Raw genomic sequence first — 18,375 nt, forward strand, 5'->3', positions numbered from 1 at the left:
TGCTTCTGGGGCCCCTGTTGAGTGTGTGTGAGGTTTCTTTAGTTTTTTTCCACCGGAAAAGTGTATTAGAAGCAAGTTGAAAAAAAAATATGATGAAAAATTTTTAACAGGAAAAGCCTCAAAGCGAGTGAGGGTGTTTTTCTTCAAATTAGCTTCCATGAGAATGTTATATTTTCCATAAAAAACCAGACCATAGATCAGGATAAAAGCATCATTTTCCAAGCCTCCACCGGGGGGCGCCAGATGCCTTTTTGTGTCATTGTCGAGGTACAGCATTGTGTAACGAAAGCCTGTGTTCGATGCCCGTTCAGGTCGTGGAACACCTTGTACTGCGTCCTGAGGCCCGGCCAGCTGTCCGCCTACAAGGACGCCAAGAGCTCGGGCCAGGGCGTGACGTTCCACGGCGAGGAGCCGCTGCCGCTGGCCAACGCCAGCTGGGAGCTCCTGGCTAACTACAAGAAGAAGAAGCACGTGGCCAAGCTGTGGTGAGACGCACGTTTGAAGTCGCCGCCATTCCACGCACGTTTCACGTTTTTCGCTTTCGCTCCCGACAGCCTCGCCGACGGCAGCGAATATCTGTTCCAGTGTAAAGACGAGGTACCGCACACGCCCGACTGTTGTTCTTCTCACAAAGACCATGTCATCAGTTTTTGGTCCCCTCAGGAGGAACTCCAGCGTTGGAACCAGGCCATGGGGAGGGCCCTCCAGACCCTGGCCCAGGAAGACGCCCCGGCAAGCGGCTCCTCCAAAGCCCTCAGTCTGCCCCCCACGGCCTCCTCCCCCGCCAAGAAGGACAAGAAGTTCAGTCGCTTTGCCAAGAAGAAATAAAGCACCTTGGGGAGGGGTGGCCGCCACCGCCATACCCTGGGGAGGGGTGGCCGCCGCCGCCGTACCTTGGGGGAGGGGTGGCCGCCGCCGCCGTACCTTGGGGAGGGGTGGCCGCCGCCGCCGTACCTTGGGGGAGGGGTGGCCGCCGCCGCCGTACCTTGGGGTAGGGGTGGCCGCCGCACCTTGGGGTAGGGGTGGCCGCCGCCGCCGTACCTTGGGGTAGGGGTGGCCGCCGCCGCCGTACCTCGGGGTAGGGGTGGCTGCCGCCGTACCTTGGGGTAGGGGTGGCCGCCACCGCCACGCCATATTTGTGTCCAATCAATATTTTTTGTGTACACGCCTCCATCTTACCTGTTAGGGCTTATTCTATTATTATGCTAGACGTCACATGACTTCCTTTTCAAACTCCTCCCCTTTGCCATTTCTCTGTAAAGCCATTTGCTTTGGTTTAGTGTTTTTGTTTTTTCTACTTTACCACGTGTATAAACGCCAACATGGCCACCTTTTTTCATCCAGCTTGTTAACTGTAATACTGCAGTACACAGAGTACTTGGAACACCTACTCACCAGGCGGATTTGAAATAGAAGTCTTTTGAAACTCGATTCCAGATCAGTAGTAGCAATTTGAAACTAGATTCCGAATCAGTAGTAGTAATTTGAAACTAGATTCCGGATCAGAAGTACCAATATGAAACTAGATTCTGGATCAGTAATAATTTGAACCTCGATTCCGAATCAGTAGTAGTAAACTACTAGAAACTAGAAACTAGATTCCGGATCAGTAGTAGTAATTTGAAACTAGATTCCGGATCAGTAGTGTAATTTGAAACTCTATTCCAAATCAGTAGTGTAATTTGAAACTAGATTCCGGATCAGTAGTAGTAATTTGAAACTAGATTCCGGATCAGTAGTGTAATTTGAAACTAGATTCCGAATCACTAGTGTAATTTGAAACTCTATTCCGAATCAGTAGTGTAATTTGAAACTCTATTCCGAAACTAGATTCCGGATCAGTAGTAGTAATTTGAAACTAGATTCCGGATCAGTAGTAGTAATTTGAAACTAGATTCCGAATCACTAGTGTAATTTGAAACTCGATTCCGAATCAGTAGTGTAATTTGAAACTAGATTCCGGATCAGTAGTAGCAATTTGAAACTAGAGTCCAGATCAGTAGTAGCAAAACTAGATTCCGGCTCAGTAGTAGTAGCAATTTGAAACTAGATTCCGGATCAGAAGTACCAATATGAAACTAGATTCCGGATCAGTAGTAGTAATAATATGAAACTCGATTCCGAATCAGAAGTAGTAATAATTTAAAACTCGATTCCGAATCAGTAGTAGCAATTTGAAACTCTATTCCGGATCAGTAGTGTAATTTGAAACTAGATTCCGGATCGGTCGTAATGATTTGAAACTAGATTCCAAAACAGTAGTAGCAAAACTAGATTCCGGATCAGTAGTAATAATTTGGTAGCAAAACTAGATTCCGGATCAGAAGTACCAATATGAAACTAGATTCCGGATCAGTAGTAGTAATAATTTGAAACTAGAGTCCGGATCAGTAGTAGTAATAATTTGAAACTAGATTCTGGATCAGTAGTAGTAATAATTTGGCTGGTATTTCTTGAGGAATAAATAAAGTACTATGATAAACATAATAAACATGATTTCATATGAGGAAAAACATCAAAGTCAAACTTTTTACGATAATCCAAACCTGGAATCATACAGACTTCATTTGTAATCTTCACAATATTAAGAAATTATTTAAAAAATTATTACAAAAAAATATTTTTAAAGAGATAGTTCACAATTTGAGTTATTTTCCAAGAGTATTTTTCCTGCCTTGGACATACGCAGTATTTAGTATTTACCAGTTGCATGAAGCTAATGAAGATATGATTAGGATTTCTGGTGCTAACGTTAGCTATTAGCTCCCAAGGTGTGTATAAAGACGATATTGCTGAAGTGTACAAGTACTTTTAAAAAATGAAAGCTTTGATTTGCGGCGCCTGCCTTCCTTCCAACTTGGTACTAATATTTGCCTTTTGTACTCTGTGTGAAAACAGGAAGTGGCTACTAATGGAATGTTGATGGATTAAAAGGAGGAGCGATGATCAACCTGTCATAACTTTATTGGCTACAAACCTTTCAACAAAACACAAAGAATTTAAAAAAAAAAACAAAAAAAACTTGCGTAGCTGATTTCATGTGAACTTATATACACGAGAATGCTAACTGCTAATTATGCTAATTATATTTACAATCCATGTTTCCTGCATTGGGGTACGCCGAGGGGGGGGGGGGTTAATTAAATATTTAGAAAAGGGAAGTTTCTTCACAGCTCTGCTTGAGAATTAAATATTATACACATGAATAATTACACACTGGTCAATGGGAGGGGGGTACTAGTACTGCGTGTACTACAAGGAAGGGGGGGTACTAGTACTGCATGTGCTACAAGTAGACAATTTTTTGGTATGGAGGAGCAGCAAACGGCAGTGTGACACTTTGACCTTTCGACGTACAGACGCTGAACGGCGCCCCAATTTGGAGACCCTTTGGTCATGTGACTCAGTGAGAAGGCGTGTCGTTACCTTTTTGACTTGTCCTGCGTGTTCTTGCGTGTGTGTGTGTGTGCGTGTTAGCGGCTCGCTAGTTGATGAGCTTGGTGGCTCGGGTGTTGGCCTCGTCGATACGCAGTTTGTTCATGTCCGCCTGGAAACAAAACAAAACAAAACGGCGGCCATCTTGACATCTTTTCTCCCATATGATGCAATATTTACAGTCAAAACAACAAGGAACTGCTAACTGTATATGATATTTACGTCTTATTTTCTGTCACTATATTGGCGATACTCTGTGTAAATGTGACTATAGGGATGCTATTTCATGTCTGGAGGGCTCTATCGATGTTAAAAACCACACAGTGTATTTAGGAGATGGATTTCAAAGTCAGAACTACAAATTTATATTACATGTATTAACATTCAATCCTACCCAAAACGTGTATTTTGTACAAAAGTACAATTTAATAGTACAAAACATGTATATTTTTAGACACTATTTTAAAATATAATTTAATAGTACAAAACATGTATATTTTTAGACACTATTTTAAAGTATATAATTTAATAGTACAAAACTTGTATATGTTGAGAGACTATTTTAAAGTATAATTTAATAGTACAAAACATGTATATTTTTAGACACTGGATATACAATTTAATAGTACAAAACATGTATATTTTGAGACACTATTTTAAAAAGTATATAATTTAATAAGTACAAAACATGTATATTTTGAGACGTATATAATTTAATAGTACAAAGCATGTATATGTTGAGAGACTATTTTAAAGTATATAATTTAATAGTACAAAACATGTATATTTTTAGACACTGGATATACAATTGAATAGTACAAAACATGTATATTTTGAGACACTATTTTAAAAAGTATATAATTTAATAGTACAAAACATGTATATTTTGAGACGTATATAATTTAATAGTACAAAGCATGTATATGTTGAGAGACTATTTTAAAGTATATAATTTAATAGTACAAAACATGTATATTTTGTAGTACAAAACATGTATATTTTGAGACACTATTTTAAAGTATAATTTAACAGTACAAAACGTGTATATTTTTACACACTATTTTAAAGTATATAATTTAATAGTACAAAACATGTATATTTTTTAGACACTATTTTAAAAAGTATAATAGTGTATTATTTTAAAGTATATAATTTAATAGTACAAAACATGTATATTTTTAGACACTATTTTAAAGTATAATTTAATAGTAAAAAGTATAATAGTGTATTATTTTAAAGTATATAATTTAATAGTACAAAACATGTATATTTTTAGACACTATTTTAAAGTATAATTTAATAAAAGTATAATTTAATAGTACAAAACATGTATATTTTTAGACACTATTTTAAAGTATATAATTTAATAGTACAAAACATGTATATTCTGAGAGATTAAGAAAAATGTATAATTTAATAATAATTTAAATATTACAGACATAAATTTTTTGACATTTTTAAAATATGTCATTTAATAGTGATATTATTATTATAAATGTATAAATAAATGTATAGTCTGAGGAAAAAAATGTTTTTTTTTTTTTTTTTTAGATAATACTATCCCTAAAAAAAAAGTAGTATTTTGGGGGGGATATTACAAAGAAAGTCTGTTATCTTTTTTTTTTTTTTTTTTTTTTTACAAAATAAGGGTTATATGAAAAAAAAAGTTTCAGGTAATATGATGGAAGGTAATATATATATTTTGGGAAAAAAAAACGTGGTAATACGAGAGGAAGAAGTTAAGATAAGAAGTATAAGAAGTAACCTTGTCGGTGATGCGGTCGATCTGTTTGTTTTGCTTGTCGATCTCGGTGCCCATGTCCACCGCCATGGTCTTCAGGTTTCCGATGATGCCGCTGACGGCGTTCAGGTTGTCCTCCATCTCGTCCTCGCGGGCGTCGTCGGTTATCCTGCGGCGGCCATGTTGTAGTTTTGAGTGCGTTCATACGTGTGACATTTAAAAAAAAACAACAAAAGAAACGCACCTCTTGATGTACGGGCCGGACGACGACGACGGCGGCGGGGCGTTGACCTGACCCGCCTGGCCGTTCCGCACCGCCGATGGCTGCCTCGACACCACCTTGGAACCAGAGTCGGCGTTGCTTTCCGCGTCGCCTCCTCCGATGCCCCACGTGCGCTTGTATCGGGAGTCGTTCTCGATAGACGTCACCCTGGGGAGACAGTAGACCATCAGAAGCAGCCAAGTGGGGGGGGGGGGGGGGGGGGGTCAAGAACCATGACAGCATAAAAAAGTCCAAGTACGCGTTCCTACCTCATCTTGTGGTAATCATCAAAGTAGCCGCTCCTTGGATGGGACAGCATTGTGGGAACATTCATTGTCGTTATTGAACCACACAACACGACCATGTTGGGTCTTCATTGTTAAAGCGCCACCATTAAAAGCATGCTCACGGGCAAGAACACTATTGATTTTAAATGATGTCAGGTCCATCAGGGTACCCTTTGGACCGCAGTCTAATGTGGCCCTCAAAGATGATTGCCACTTGACTCCCAAGAAAAGACCGCCATTTAGCTCCAGTATGTAGCTCCAGTACAGTACCTTCCAGTACAGTAGCTACATATAGTAGCTACATATAGTAGCTTCCAGTACAGTAGCTACATATAGTAGCTACATATAGTAGCTTCCAGTACAGTAGCTACATATAGTAGCTACATATAGTAGCTTCCAGTACAGTAGCTACATATAGTAGTTTCCAGTACAGCTTCCAGTACAGTAGCTACATATAGTAGTTTCCAGTACAGTAACTTCCAGTACAGTAACTACATATAGTAGTTTCCAGTACAGTACCTTCTAGTACAGTAGCTACAAATAGTAGCTTCCAGTACAGTACCTTCCAGTACAGTAGCTACATAGAGTAGTTTCCAGTACAGTACCTGCCAGTACAGTAGCTACATATAGTACCTTCCAGTACAGGAGCTCCAGTACAGTACCTTCCAGTACAGTAGCTACATAGAGTAGTTTCCAGTACAGTACCTGCCAGTACAGTAGCTACATATAGTACCTTCCAGTACAGGAGCTCCAGTACAGTAGCTTCCAGTACACTAGCTACATATAGTAGCTTCCAGTACAGTAGCTCCATATAGTAGCTTCCAGTACACTAGCTACATATAGTAGCTTCCAGTACAGTAGCTCCAGTACAGTACCTTCCAGTACAGTAGCTACATATAGTACCTTCATATAGTACCTTCCAGTACAGTTGCTACATATAGTACCTTCATATAGTACCTTCCAGTACAGTCGCTACATATAGTAGCTTCCAGTACAGTAGCTTCCAGTACAGTAGCTACATATAGTAGCTTCCAGTACAGTAGCTACATATAGTAGCTTCCAGTACAGTAGCTACATATAGTAGCTTCCAGTACAGTAGCTACATATAGTAGCTTCCAGTACAGTAGCTACATAAAGTAGCTTCAAGTACACTAGCTCCACTACAGTAGCTTCCAGTACAGTAGCTACATATAGTAGCTTCCAGTATGTAGCTCCAGTACAGTAGCTACATATAGTAGCATCCAGTACAGTAGCTCCAGTACAGTAGCTCCATATAGTAGCATCCAGTACAGTAGCTTCCAGTACAGTAGCTACATATAGTAGCATCCAGTACAGTAGCTTCCAGTACAGTAGCTACATATAGTAGCATCCAGTACAGTAGCTTCCAGTACAGTAGCTCCATATAGTAGCTTCCAGTACAGTAGCTACATATAGTAGCATCCAGTACAGTAGCTTCCAGTACAGTAGCTCCATATAGTAGCTTCCAGTACAGTGGCTCCATATAGTAGCTTCCAGTACAGTAGCTCCATATAGTAGCTTCCAGTACAGTGGCTACATATAGTAGCTTCCAGTACAGTAGCTTCCAGTACAGTGGCTACATATAGTAGCTTCCAGTACAGTGGCTACACTAGATCACCATGGTTACCAAAGTACAGTACAGAGGGGTACCAATGCTTTGAATGACAACCATCACGATTCCGATGCTTTTTAGACACACCATGATAAAAGGGGAGGAGTTGTTTTGGGATGAAATCAACTTCCTGATATGAACTTCCCCCCATTGATGGCCCACCCCAGGGACAGGGGATCAAACCTTCACACATCCACACACAAAGCGATGGGTTCGAACCTGTTACACGGGCAGATGCAGAGTCCGCAACACTTGGAGAGGTCCGAGAGGTTCTTCTCGGCGAGTCTCATGTCCTGGTTGATCTGGTCCATGCCGTCCTCCACGCGCTTCAGCTGCTCTGAAACACGCCGCAGCCGCGTCACAAACACAAAGCGTCTTTTACGTTTTTAACGTAACGCGCGGCGAAAAAAACAAAAAAAAAAACGAGAAGAGGCGGACACCTCCTTGCTGGTCCAGCATCACCATGGTCTTCACGCCCGTGTCTTTGCTCTGCAAAACAGCAGGAGTAGAAACGTCAGACGTCGGTTTGTGACGAGTCTACGGGAAGATGTTTTGAGTCTTTCACCTCCTCCGCCATTTGCAGCATCCTGCGTGTGCTTTCCAGCGACTGTGGAATACAAAATGGCGGGCGTTAAAACACATTTGGATGCAATTTTTTCAAGTTTATGTATCTTCCAGGTACGACTCGCTCGATATGACAGGGAGACGAGGACGCAAACGTAAACAACGGTGCAGGAAGTGATGTCATTCATATTCATAAAAAGTCCCGCCCCGCCCACTTATGAAACAAGGAAGGAGCATGCAAGGACCCGACATGGAATGCCGTCGTTCCAGGGCGAGCTACGCCCTCCTGTTTGTATTTCTAGCGAGCTAGCGACGACAATAATAAACACACCGATACGTTCATATCTCCAAACTCTACATCGTCATTAGAGTTATTGCTGTATTTTTATTATTTCAATATTTTGTGTAGAGGTCAAATGTGTCCTCAAAAACCTGCCAAATATTTGCACATTCATAACCAAGTTTTGAGCTAAAATGTAAATAAAGTGTGATACATTTTTATCGTTTTGGTGGAAATGACAGTAAAAATGTCCAAGCATTGGCTAGCTTTATTTTAAAGTGAAAATATATATTAAAAAAAATAATATATATATTTTTGAAAATATATATATATATTTTTAATGTAGCGCCATATGTAAATGTAAAACAATTATCAAAATATTTTAGCTATATTTTAAAAGGTATAGTATACATATTGTATGTAAAAAAATATATATATATATTTTGTTTTTTTAATGTAGGTCCATATTTAAATGTAAAACAATTATCAAAATATTTTAGCTATATTTTAAAATGTATAGTATACATATCTGTGTGTAAATATATATATATATATATATATTTTTTTGTTTTTTAATGTAGGTCCATATTTAAATGTAAAACAATTATCAAAATATTTTAGCTATATTTTAAAAAGGTATAGTATACATATCTGTATTTTAAAAAAAAAATATATATATATTTTTTTGTTTTTTAATGTAGGTCCATATTTAAATGTAAAACAATTATCAAAATATTTTAGTTATATTTTAAAAGGTATAGTATACATATCTGTATGTAAATATATATATATATAGTTTTTTAATGTAGGTCCATATTTAAATGTAAAACAATTATCAAAATATTTTAGCTATATTTTAAAAGGTATAGTATACATATCTGTATGTAAAAAAATATATATATAGTTTTTTAATGTAGGTCCATATTTAAATGTAAAACAATTATCAAAATATTTTAGCTATATTTTAAAAAGGTATACTATACATATCTGTATTTAAAAAAAATATATCTATTTTTTTAATGTAGGTCCATATTTAAATTTAAAACTATCAAAATATTTTAGCTATATTTTAAAAAGGTATACTATACATATCTGTATTTAAAAAAAATATATATTTTTTTTTAATGTAGGTCCATATTTAAATTTAAAACTATCAAAATATTTTAGCTATATTTTAAAAAGGTATAGTATATATATCTGTATGTAAAAAATGTTTTTTTAATGTAGGTCCATATTTAAATGTAAAACAATTATGAAAATACTTTAGCTATATTTTAAAAGGTATAGTATACATATCTGTATGAAAAAAAAATATATATATATATCTTGTTTTTTTAATGTAGCTCCATATTTAAACGTAAAACAATTATCAAAATATTTTAGCTATATTTTAAAAAGCATACATATAGCATACATATCTGTATGTATGGATATTTTGACTGGCAGGAAGTAAAATGTAAAAAAAAAAAAAAAAACTTTTAAATGCCAACTAACAGCATCTTTTTTAGTTTCCATCCAAAAGAGACCAAGTCAACAAACGTGAAAAACAAAGTATTTTAACGAAGATATTCCTCTAATTTTACACAGACACATATTTGGGAAAGTTAGCCAAAGCTAGGCTGCAGAGATACCTTTGTGGCCTCCACTGGGCAGGCGTGGCACAGGGAAGGAAGAAAGAAGAAATATTTGCAGATAAGATGATAAAGCACAAACACACAGAGAAAGAGAGAAGTGGCAGCCATGATAAGAAGTGGAAGTCCTACTATTCATCATCAAATATTAAAAGACACGTTATTATTCTACGTTATTATTATAGATGTGATGTTGGATGACATTACCTCTCACACTGCATGGAGACTCGCTACTGCGTGCTCCTCTCATTCTGTGTGGAAGTGGTACGTTTTTGGCTTCTTTGTCGTTCTTTTTCTCTCATTATGTCTACTATATTGGGTAATAGAAATGTAAAGGTGACTATAGGGGTGTTATTTCATGTGTAGAGGGCTCTAATCATATTAAAAACTCGATTTTTTTTCTCCTATTATGTCTACTATATTGGGTAATAGAAATGTAAAGGTGACTATAGGGGTGCTATTTCATGCGTAGAGGGCTCTAATAATACTAAAAACTCGATTTTTTTCTCTTATTATGTTTAGTATATTGGGTAATAGAAATGTAAAGGTGACTATAGGGGTGTTATTTCATGTGTAGAGGGCTCTAATCATATTAAAAACTCAATTTTTTTCTCTTATTATGTTTAGTATATTGGGTAATAGAAATGTAAAGGTGACTATAGGGGTGTTATGTCATGTGTAGAGGGCTCTAATCATATTAAAAACTCGATTTTTTTCTCTTATTATGTTTAGCATATTGGGTAATAGAAATGTAAAGGTAACTATAGGGGTGTTATTTCATGTGTAGAGGGCTCTAATAATATTAAAAACTCTATTTTTTTCTCTTATTATGTTTAGTATATTGGGTAATAGAAATGTAAAGGTGACTATAGGGGTGTTATTTCATGTGTAGAGGGCTCTAATAATACTAAAAACTCGATTTTTTTATCTTATTATGTTTAGTATATTGGGTAATAGAAATGTAAAGGTGACTATAGGGGTGTTATTTCATGTGTAGAGGGCTCTAATAATATTAAAAACTTGATTTTTTTTTTCTCTTATTATGTTTAGCATATTGGGTAATAGAAATGTAAAGGTGACTATAGGGGTGTTATGTCATGTGTAGAGGGCTCTAATAATACTAAAAACTCGATTTTTTTCTCTCATTATGTTTAGTATATTGGGTAATAGAAATGTAAAGGTGACTATAGGGGTGTTATTTCATGCGTAGAGGGCTCTAATAATATTAAAAACTCGATTTTTTTCTCTTATTATGTTTAGTATATTGGGTAATAGAAATGTAAAGGTGACTATAGGGGTGTTATTTCATGTGTAGAGGGCTCTAATAATATTAAAAACTCGATTTTTTTTCTCTTATTATGTTTAGTATATTGGGTAATAGAAATATAAAGGTGACTATAGGGGTGTTATTTCATGTGGAGAGGGCTCTAATAATATTAAAAACTCGATTTTTTTTCTCTTATTATGTTTAGTATATTGGGTAATACAAATGTAAAGGTGACTATAGGGGTGTTATTTCATGTGTAGAGGGCTCTAATAATATTAAAAACTCGATTTTTTCTCTCATTATGTCTACTATATTGGGTAATAGAAATGTAAAGGTGACTATAGGGGTGTTATTTCATGTGTAGAGGGCTCTAATAATACTAAAAACTCGATTTTTGTCTCTTATTATGTTTAGTATATTGGGTAATAGAAATGTAAAGGTGACTATAGGGGTGTTATGTCATGTGTAGAGGGCTCTAATAATATTAAAAACTATTTTTTTCTCTTATTATGTTTAGTATATTGGGTAATAGAAATGTAAAGGTGACTATAGGGGTGTTATGTCATGTGTAGAGGGCTCTAATCATATTAAAAACTCGATTTTTTTCTCTTATTATGTTTAGCATATTGGGTAATAGAAATGTAAAGGTGACTATAGGGGTGTTATTTCATGTGTAGAGGGCTCTAATAATACTAAAAACTCGATTTTTTTATCTTATTATGTTTAGTATATTGGGTAATAGAAATGTAAAGGTGACTATAGGGGTGTTATTTCATGTGTAGAGGGCTCTAATAATATTAAAAACTTGATTTTTTTTTCTCTTATTATGTTTAGCATATTGGGTAATAGAAATGTAAAGGTGACTATAGGGGTGTTATGTCATGTGTAGAGGGCTCTAATAATACTAAAAACTCGATTTTTTTCTCTCATTATGTTTAGTATATTGGGTAATAGAAATGTAAAGGTGACTATAGGGGTGTTATTTCATGCGTAGAGGGCTCTAATAATATTAAAAACTCGATTTTTTTCTCTTATTATGTTTAGTATATTGGGTAATAGAAATGTAAAGGTGACTATAGGGGTGTTATTTCATGTGTAGAGGGCTCTAATAATATTAAAAACTCGATTTTTTTTCTCTTATTATGTTTAGTATATTGGGTAATAGAAATATAAAGGTGACTATAGGGGTGTTATTTCATGTGGAGAGGGCTCTAATAATATTAAAAACTCGATTTTTTTTCTCTTATTATGTTTAGTATATTGGGTAATACAAATGTAAAGGTGACTATAGGGGTGTTATTTCATGTGTAGAGGGCTCTAATAATATTAAAAACTCGATTTTTTCTCTCATTATGTCTACTATATTGGGTAATAGAAATGTAAAGGTGACTATAGGGGTGTTATTTCATGTGTAGAGGGCTCTAATAATACTAAAAACTCGATTTTTGTCTCTTATTATGTTTAGTATATTGGGTAATAGAAATGTAAAGGTGACTATAGGGGTGTTATGTCATGTGTAGAGGGCTCTAATAATATTAAAAACTAGATTTTTGTCTCTTATTATGTTTAGTATATTGGGTAATAGAAATGTAAAGGTGACTATAGGGGTGTTATTTCATGCGTAGAGGGCTCTAATCATATAAAAACTCGATTTTTTTCTTTTATTATGTTTAGTATATTGGGTAATAGAAATGTAAAGGTGACTATAGGGGTGTTATGTCATGTGTAGAGGGCTCTAATAATACTAAAAAAAAATTTCTCTCATTATGTCTACTATATTGGGTAATAGACGTGTAAAGGTGACTATAGGGGTGTTATTTCATGTGTAGAGGGCTCTAATAATATTAAAAACTATTTTTTTCTCTTATTATGTTTAGTATATTGGGTAATAGAAATGTAAAGGTGACTACGTATATATATATATTCCCATGCAGGAACAATGCACATTGTCTGTACTACAAACAGTGCTTGACAAAGCTGCGTTCAGGGACACAAGGAGTTTTAAACAACACTTCAATAACTAAATAGACGTCAGTGTTGACACAGCAGGATGATGTTAATACTGTATTCATGCAGAATATGGATATATATTAGTCAGTGTAAACACTAGATGAAATGGTTTCAGGCTCTGGGCACCTCGTCGGTCACTTGGTTGGCCCTGGCGGCCATCTGCTCCACCGTCATGTTGTCCATGTTGCTGCTGTCCTGTTTGGACGTTCCTCCCGTGGCACCGAGTTCGATATTCTGCGGCCTGAGAGACAAGAGCACGATATTTAAGAAGTAGTTATTGATAAACGTGATAGGAGAATGTAAACAGAAGAAGAAGAAAACAGGTTGTTTCGCCGAGGGCTTGTTCGAGATGATAATAATAAACGATGTTTGGCTCCCGATGAGTGATAAGCAGTCATGAGACTGAAACACATTAACATTTTTACGAGACACGTCAGCATTCATGCAGGAAGAGTGCAAAGCCTGGCAGTCGGAAAACTGAGATTAATTGCTGTTGTTCAATAACATTAAAGGAGCTACGGCTTTGTACTTGAATAAATACTATTTGAAACTTTATCTTGAATTTGGAAATATTTGATATTTTGGCTAAATGTGTATGGCTAAATTTGCGTCGATGTGGAAGTTATGCTTGAAATGTATCTTATCACAAAAAGTTGTTTTTTTTCCCTCCCTTTTCTTGTTGGGAACTGATATTTTCCTGAAACTTACCCATGTTGAGTGACTATAGGGGTGTTATTTCATGTGTAGAGGGCTCTAATATTACAAACTCGATTTTTTTTCTCTTATTATATCTACTATATTGGGTAATAGAAATGTAAAGGTGACTATAGGGGTGTTATTTCATGTGTAGAGGGCTCTAATAATACTAAAAACCCATTTTTTTCTCTTATTATGTCTACTATATTGGGTTATAGAAATGTAAAGGTGACTATAGGGGTGTTATTTCATGTGTAGAGGGCTCTAATAATATTAGAAACTATTTTTGTCTCTTTTTATGTCTACTATATTGGGTTATAGAAATGTAAAGGTGACTATAGGGGTGTTATTTCATGTGTAGAGGGCTCTAATAATATTAAAAACTCAATTTTTTCTCTTATTATGTCTACTATATTGGGTAATAGAAATGTAAAGGTGACTATAGGGGTGTTATTTCATGTGTAGAGGGCTCTAATAATATTAAAAACTCAATTTTTTTCTCGTATTATGTCTACTATATTGGGTAATAGAAATGTAAAGGTGACTATAGGGGTGTTATTTAATGTGTAGAGGTCTCTAATAATATTAAAAACTCTACTTTTTCTCTCATTATGTCTACTATATTGGGTAATAAAAATGTAAAGGTGACTATAGGGGTGTTATTTCATGTGTAGAGATCTCTAATATTAAAAACTATTTTTGTCTCTTATGTCTACTATATTGGGTAATAGAAATGTAAAGGTGACTATAGGGGTGTTATGTCATGTGTAGAGGGCTCTAATAATATTAAAAACTATTTTTGTCTCTTATTATGTCTATGATATTGGGTAATAGAAATGTAAAGGTGACTATAGGGGTGTTATGTCATGTGTAGAGAGCTCTAATAATATTAGAAACTATTTTTGTCTCTTTTTATGTCTACTATATTGGGTTATAGAAATGTAAAGGTGACTATAGGGGTGTTATTTCATGTGTAGAGGGCTCTAATATTAAAAACTAAATTTTTTTCTCTTATTATGTCTACTATATTGGGTAATAGAAATGTAAAGGTGACTATAGGGGTGTTATTTCATGTGTAGAGGGCTCTAATAATACTAAAAACTCATTTTTTTCTCTTATTATGTTTCGTATATTGGGTAATAGAAATGTAAAGGTAACTATAGGGGTGTTATTTCATGTGTAGAGGGCTCTAATAATATTAAAAACTCTAAGACAGTCATAAGACCATGAAAACATTTGATTTATAATGTTATAAAGTCACTTATGGCCGTGTCTGGAACCAATTAATCGCTATAAATAAGCGAGTACTGTGTAAGTAAAAAGTGAATCAAGTACACTATAGCGCTTCTTGGAGACTTACACTCGTTAGCGTTAAAGTTACAGACGTAACTTCCTAAATTCCGGCATCAAAGCTACTACACATCCAATACACAAATGTGGAACTTGTAGCACTTTAAAAGCATAGAAAAATATGATAATATGGGACCATCAAACTTACTTTTACTATGAAATAGTTCCAGTTTTTTGTTTTTTTTTTGCCCTTTCATTTTATGGCTTTAAAGTGAAGAGTCGAGCATCCTGAGGATTTCCTGCTCGCCAGGCAGTTGGTGTCAATTCAACGCACAAAGTAGTCGGCGAGTCCCGACATGCTCGCCGTGCTCATGTAAGCATCACCGGTTCGGGCAGGCTCGTTTTGGAAGCTTTAACTTTACAAGCGCTGCAGCAGAGTCACGTATTAATAGTAAAAACTAACAACAACAACAATCTCCAGTTTTCCGAGCGCACGCCTCGTGGGAATTGCACCGACTATAAAAGTTCCTGCTGCTTCCTGTGCAGTCAAATCTGCAGCGATGGCGCTTTTTGGCGGAAAAAGGAAAGATGGTCTACTCGTTAGGGGGACTTATGATCGTTGCTTTTACGATAAATTACGATAAATTCACAAATGTAATGATCATATATGACATAATAATGAGACTTTCATTTCTGACGAGGATTTAAGCTTGTAATTTGAATATCAAGAGCTTTTAAATAAAAGTAAACAAAATAAATAAATAAAAAACAAACAAACAGACAAATAAAAGGCATATGTCAGCTCATTTGCATATATAATTCCATGTGGAATACGCCGTTTGAATTGAATTATTTACTTAAACTTACAAGAAATTTTAATTCTTCGATTGAGTTATTGTTATGGGTATATTTCATATCAGCAAAACCATGCTCCACTTTTCACAAGTAGCCATTTCTTTTCATGTCTTAAATATATAGACATATTTCTCTTTATATGTTTCCTTTTGTTCAATTCAGTAAAAAAAAAAGGTGGTGATAAAATTTTAATTTTTTAAAAAATATATTATTATTTTTTTAAATATAACTTAGACCTCAGCACAATCTAAAATACAATTAAAGAATAAAAACAAAAGCATTTAAAGATTGAAAACAGCAGTAATTTTAATGAAAAAAAATGAATTATTAGGAGAATAAAGTCAACATAAAAGAAAACACTGCATAAAGTCTGTATTTTTTTATAAAGCTGGAATATTACAATAAACAAAGACAAAGTGGTGATTTGAGGAAAACTAGGTAGGGTAAAAGTTATAATATTAAGATAATAAAGTCAAAATATTATGTGAATAAAGACATAATATTACATGATAAAATATGGAAGAAAGTTGAAATATGCAGGTTTAAAAAAATTATAAAGTTTGATTTTTTTTTACTTTGATTTTTCAGCATGTGAAAAAAGTTTGGACACCCCTGTGTCATGGCAATCTGAGACAAGTTGGGGATGTCAGGATAGGTACGCTGTGCTCGTCTACTGGATTACGTCCATGTATTGTATTATTTTTCCCTCACAGATGATGAACTCATGAGGTCTTTTTTTTTTTTTTTTTTAAAAGAGTTCTGGTTTTTCTCCCCAAACCGGTTCCTCCAGATCTTGGTGGCGGAGCACACAATGACGTTCTGGCTTCTCTGTTACATTCACACTAACCAATTCTGAATCAAGTATACTTCTTACACTGCATTTATTGAATGTTCCAAATAAATATAAGTGTCTTTGAAGTTCTATTGAGCAAACAAATGGAGCAAAAAATACGCACTATTCAGTTAAATTTATAAAAAAAATTATATAATTTTTTAATTTATTTATGTACAGCATAACCGCCAAATTTCGAGCATTTATAAAACAAAATCACTTTATGTGTGTTCAAGGTAGGAAGTGTTGATCTCGCGAGAAAACAAACAAGTTGTGGGTCACTTGACAAACAGGTGACGTTCGCGTTAAAGACAAAACGCCATCAAATAAAAACATAAAGGCAATAAAAGTAGTAATAAAACGAGTCTTTATGTAAAATAAACCCATGTGTGCATCAAGTGTATAATAAACGACTTACATTGTGGGAAAAGTTGACATTAACCGGCAGGGTCCAAAGCAAGTCGCCTAACTAGCCGACAGCTAGCTAGCTAGTCAAGTTAGCTAAGCTAGTTCCGCTTTCCCGGATACAACCGCCTCACAACGCCACCCAAATAACAATGCCGAGAGACGCGACGGGGAAGATAAGTCGTCCGTGGGAGGTCGGTTCTTACCGTTAACCCTCCCTGCGGCGAGGCTTTATCTCCTCCTTGAGTCAGGTATGCGAACTTGACGGCGGACAACTTCTGGATTCCTTCACTTCTTCCTCGACAGTCGACCTGAATGGTGCTTTTAGTGACTGTCGGAAATTATGCTTTTAGTGAAATGTGAGAATGTAATAAAAATGAAAACACCACAGAAAATATTTTAATTCAGTAATATTACAACACATATGGCATATACTGTGATATTTAATACATAAAAACTGATTTTGTTTATATCAAACTGCAACTGTACCAGGATCGCCTGTGCTTTTGAACGCCGTACACTCCGGAAGTGAAGCGACGTTGCTGCTTTTCCCCACAAGATGGCAGCATTTCTTTCTTTTGTGATTTTTGTGTGTTTTTATTCACTTATTAATGTTTTTTATTGCATATCATCCACAATATTTCTGCTTTAAACCACTAAAGCACCGAACACGCGTTCATTTTATAATTGTCAATCACAGATGGACAAAGATTATTCACACTTTCAGTACCAAGGGGGAAAAAAAATGATAACAATTTGCAGTATTCTGTGTTTATAATGTGCTCAGCTCTGCCTTCCCATGTATCTTTTATAGAGTCTACACAACATGCATTATTCAAAATAACACATGGCCCATCTGGACTCCTGAGTGTGTGTCACATAGTAGTTAACTTTTCCTGACTTATCATTTCACGCCACATCCAACAGCGCTTGAAGAGCAAATTATTTCCCAGTGCTGCGTAAGGTGTATATAAATATGATATAAATATATATATATATGTGTGTAATAGTGAGTGCAGATGGCGCATTCAAGTCAAGATCAAGCTCTTTCATCATGCTCTTGCTCATTAATACAGACGGGAAGCGCTGCCCTAATTCCATAATTCCGGAAACCATGCCAGTGAGAGACAAAAAAAAAAAATAAAGTACAAGAGAAAAAACGAAGAAGAAGAAGATGGGATTAGCCTATT

At 35.5% G+C, this 18,375-nt stretch overlaps 2 protein-coding genes across 4 annotated transcripts in view; one reads left to right on the forward strand and one right to left on the reverse strand.

Annotated features, from left to right (window-relative positions):
- The window catches only part of sptb (spectrin, beta, erythrocytic), a 58,660-nt gene extending 55,603 nt beyond the window's left edge, over positions 1-3,057 (forward strand). Inside the window, exons 35-37 of one of the 2 annotated variants that reach the window (XM_058056014.1) lie at positions 312-485; positions 555-597; positions 664-3,051. In XM_058056014.1, the coding sequence (XP_057911997.1) occupies positions 312-485; positions 555-597; positions 664-828 (382 nt within the window). In that variant the 3' untranslated portion in view covers positions 829-3,051. Of the gene's footprint in view, positions 1-311; positions 486-554; positions 598-663 lie in introns of both variants that reach the window. The other variant, XM_058056013.1, reaches the window with a different exon arrangement.
- LOC131106704 (synaptosomal-associated protein 23-like) lies at positions 2,947-17,535 on the reverse strand. Of its 2 annotated transcripts, none has more exons than XM_058056018.1 (8): positions 17,392-17,535; positions 13,234-13,348; positions 7,921-7,962; positions 7,796-7,844; positions 7,575-7,692; positions 5,421-5,606; positions 5,201-5,345; positions 2,947-3,547 (listed from the first exon to the last, which is right to left on the reverse strand). In XM_058056018.1, exons 2-8 carry the CDS (start codon positions 13,288-13,290, stop codon positions 3,485-3,487), a joined length of 660 nt encoding a protein of 219 aa, XP_057912001.1. In that variant the 5' UTR covers positions 13,291-13,348; positions 17,392-17,535; the 3' UTR covers positions 2,947-3,484. The 2 variants fall into 2 exon arrangements, with proteins under 2 accessions (XP_057912001.1, XP_057912000.1); XM_058056017.1 differs by lacking the exon at positions 17,392-17,535 and adding an exon at positions 17,199-17,364.
- Between the last annotated feature and the right edge of the window lie 840 nt (positions 17,536-18,375).

The sequence above is a fragment of the Doryrhamphus excisus genome, chromosome 19 (genome assembly GCF_030265055.1).
Source record: "Doryrhamphus excisus isolate RoL2022-K1 chromosome 19, RoL_Dexc_1.0, whole genome shotgun sequence".
Taxonomy (NCBI): Eukaryota; Metazoa; Chordata; class Actinopteri; order Syngnathiformes; family Syngnathidae; genus Doryrhamphus; species Doryrhamphus excisus.

Excerpts from the sequence above, each read along its gene's own strand:
- LOC131106704 (XM_058056017.1), bottom strand. The coding sequence starts at position 17,218 with ATGTCAACTTTTCCCACAAT. Across the intron at positions 7,693-7,795 it reads GATGCTGGACCAGCAAGGAG|AGCAGCTGAAGCGCGTGGAG; the intron begins GTGTCCGCCTCT and ends GGCGTGTTTCAG. Across the intron at positions 5,346-5,420 it reads TCCGGCCCGTACATCAAGAG|GATAACCGACGACGCCCGCG; the intron begins GTGCGTTTCTTT and ends TGGCCGCCGCAG.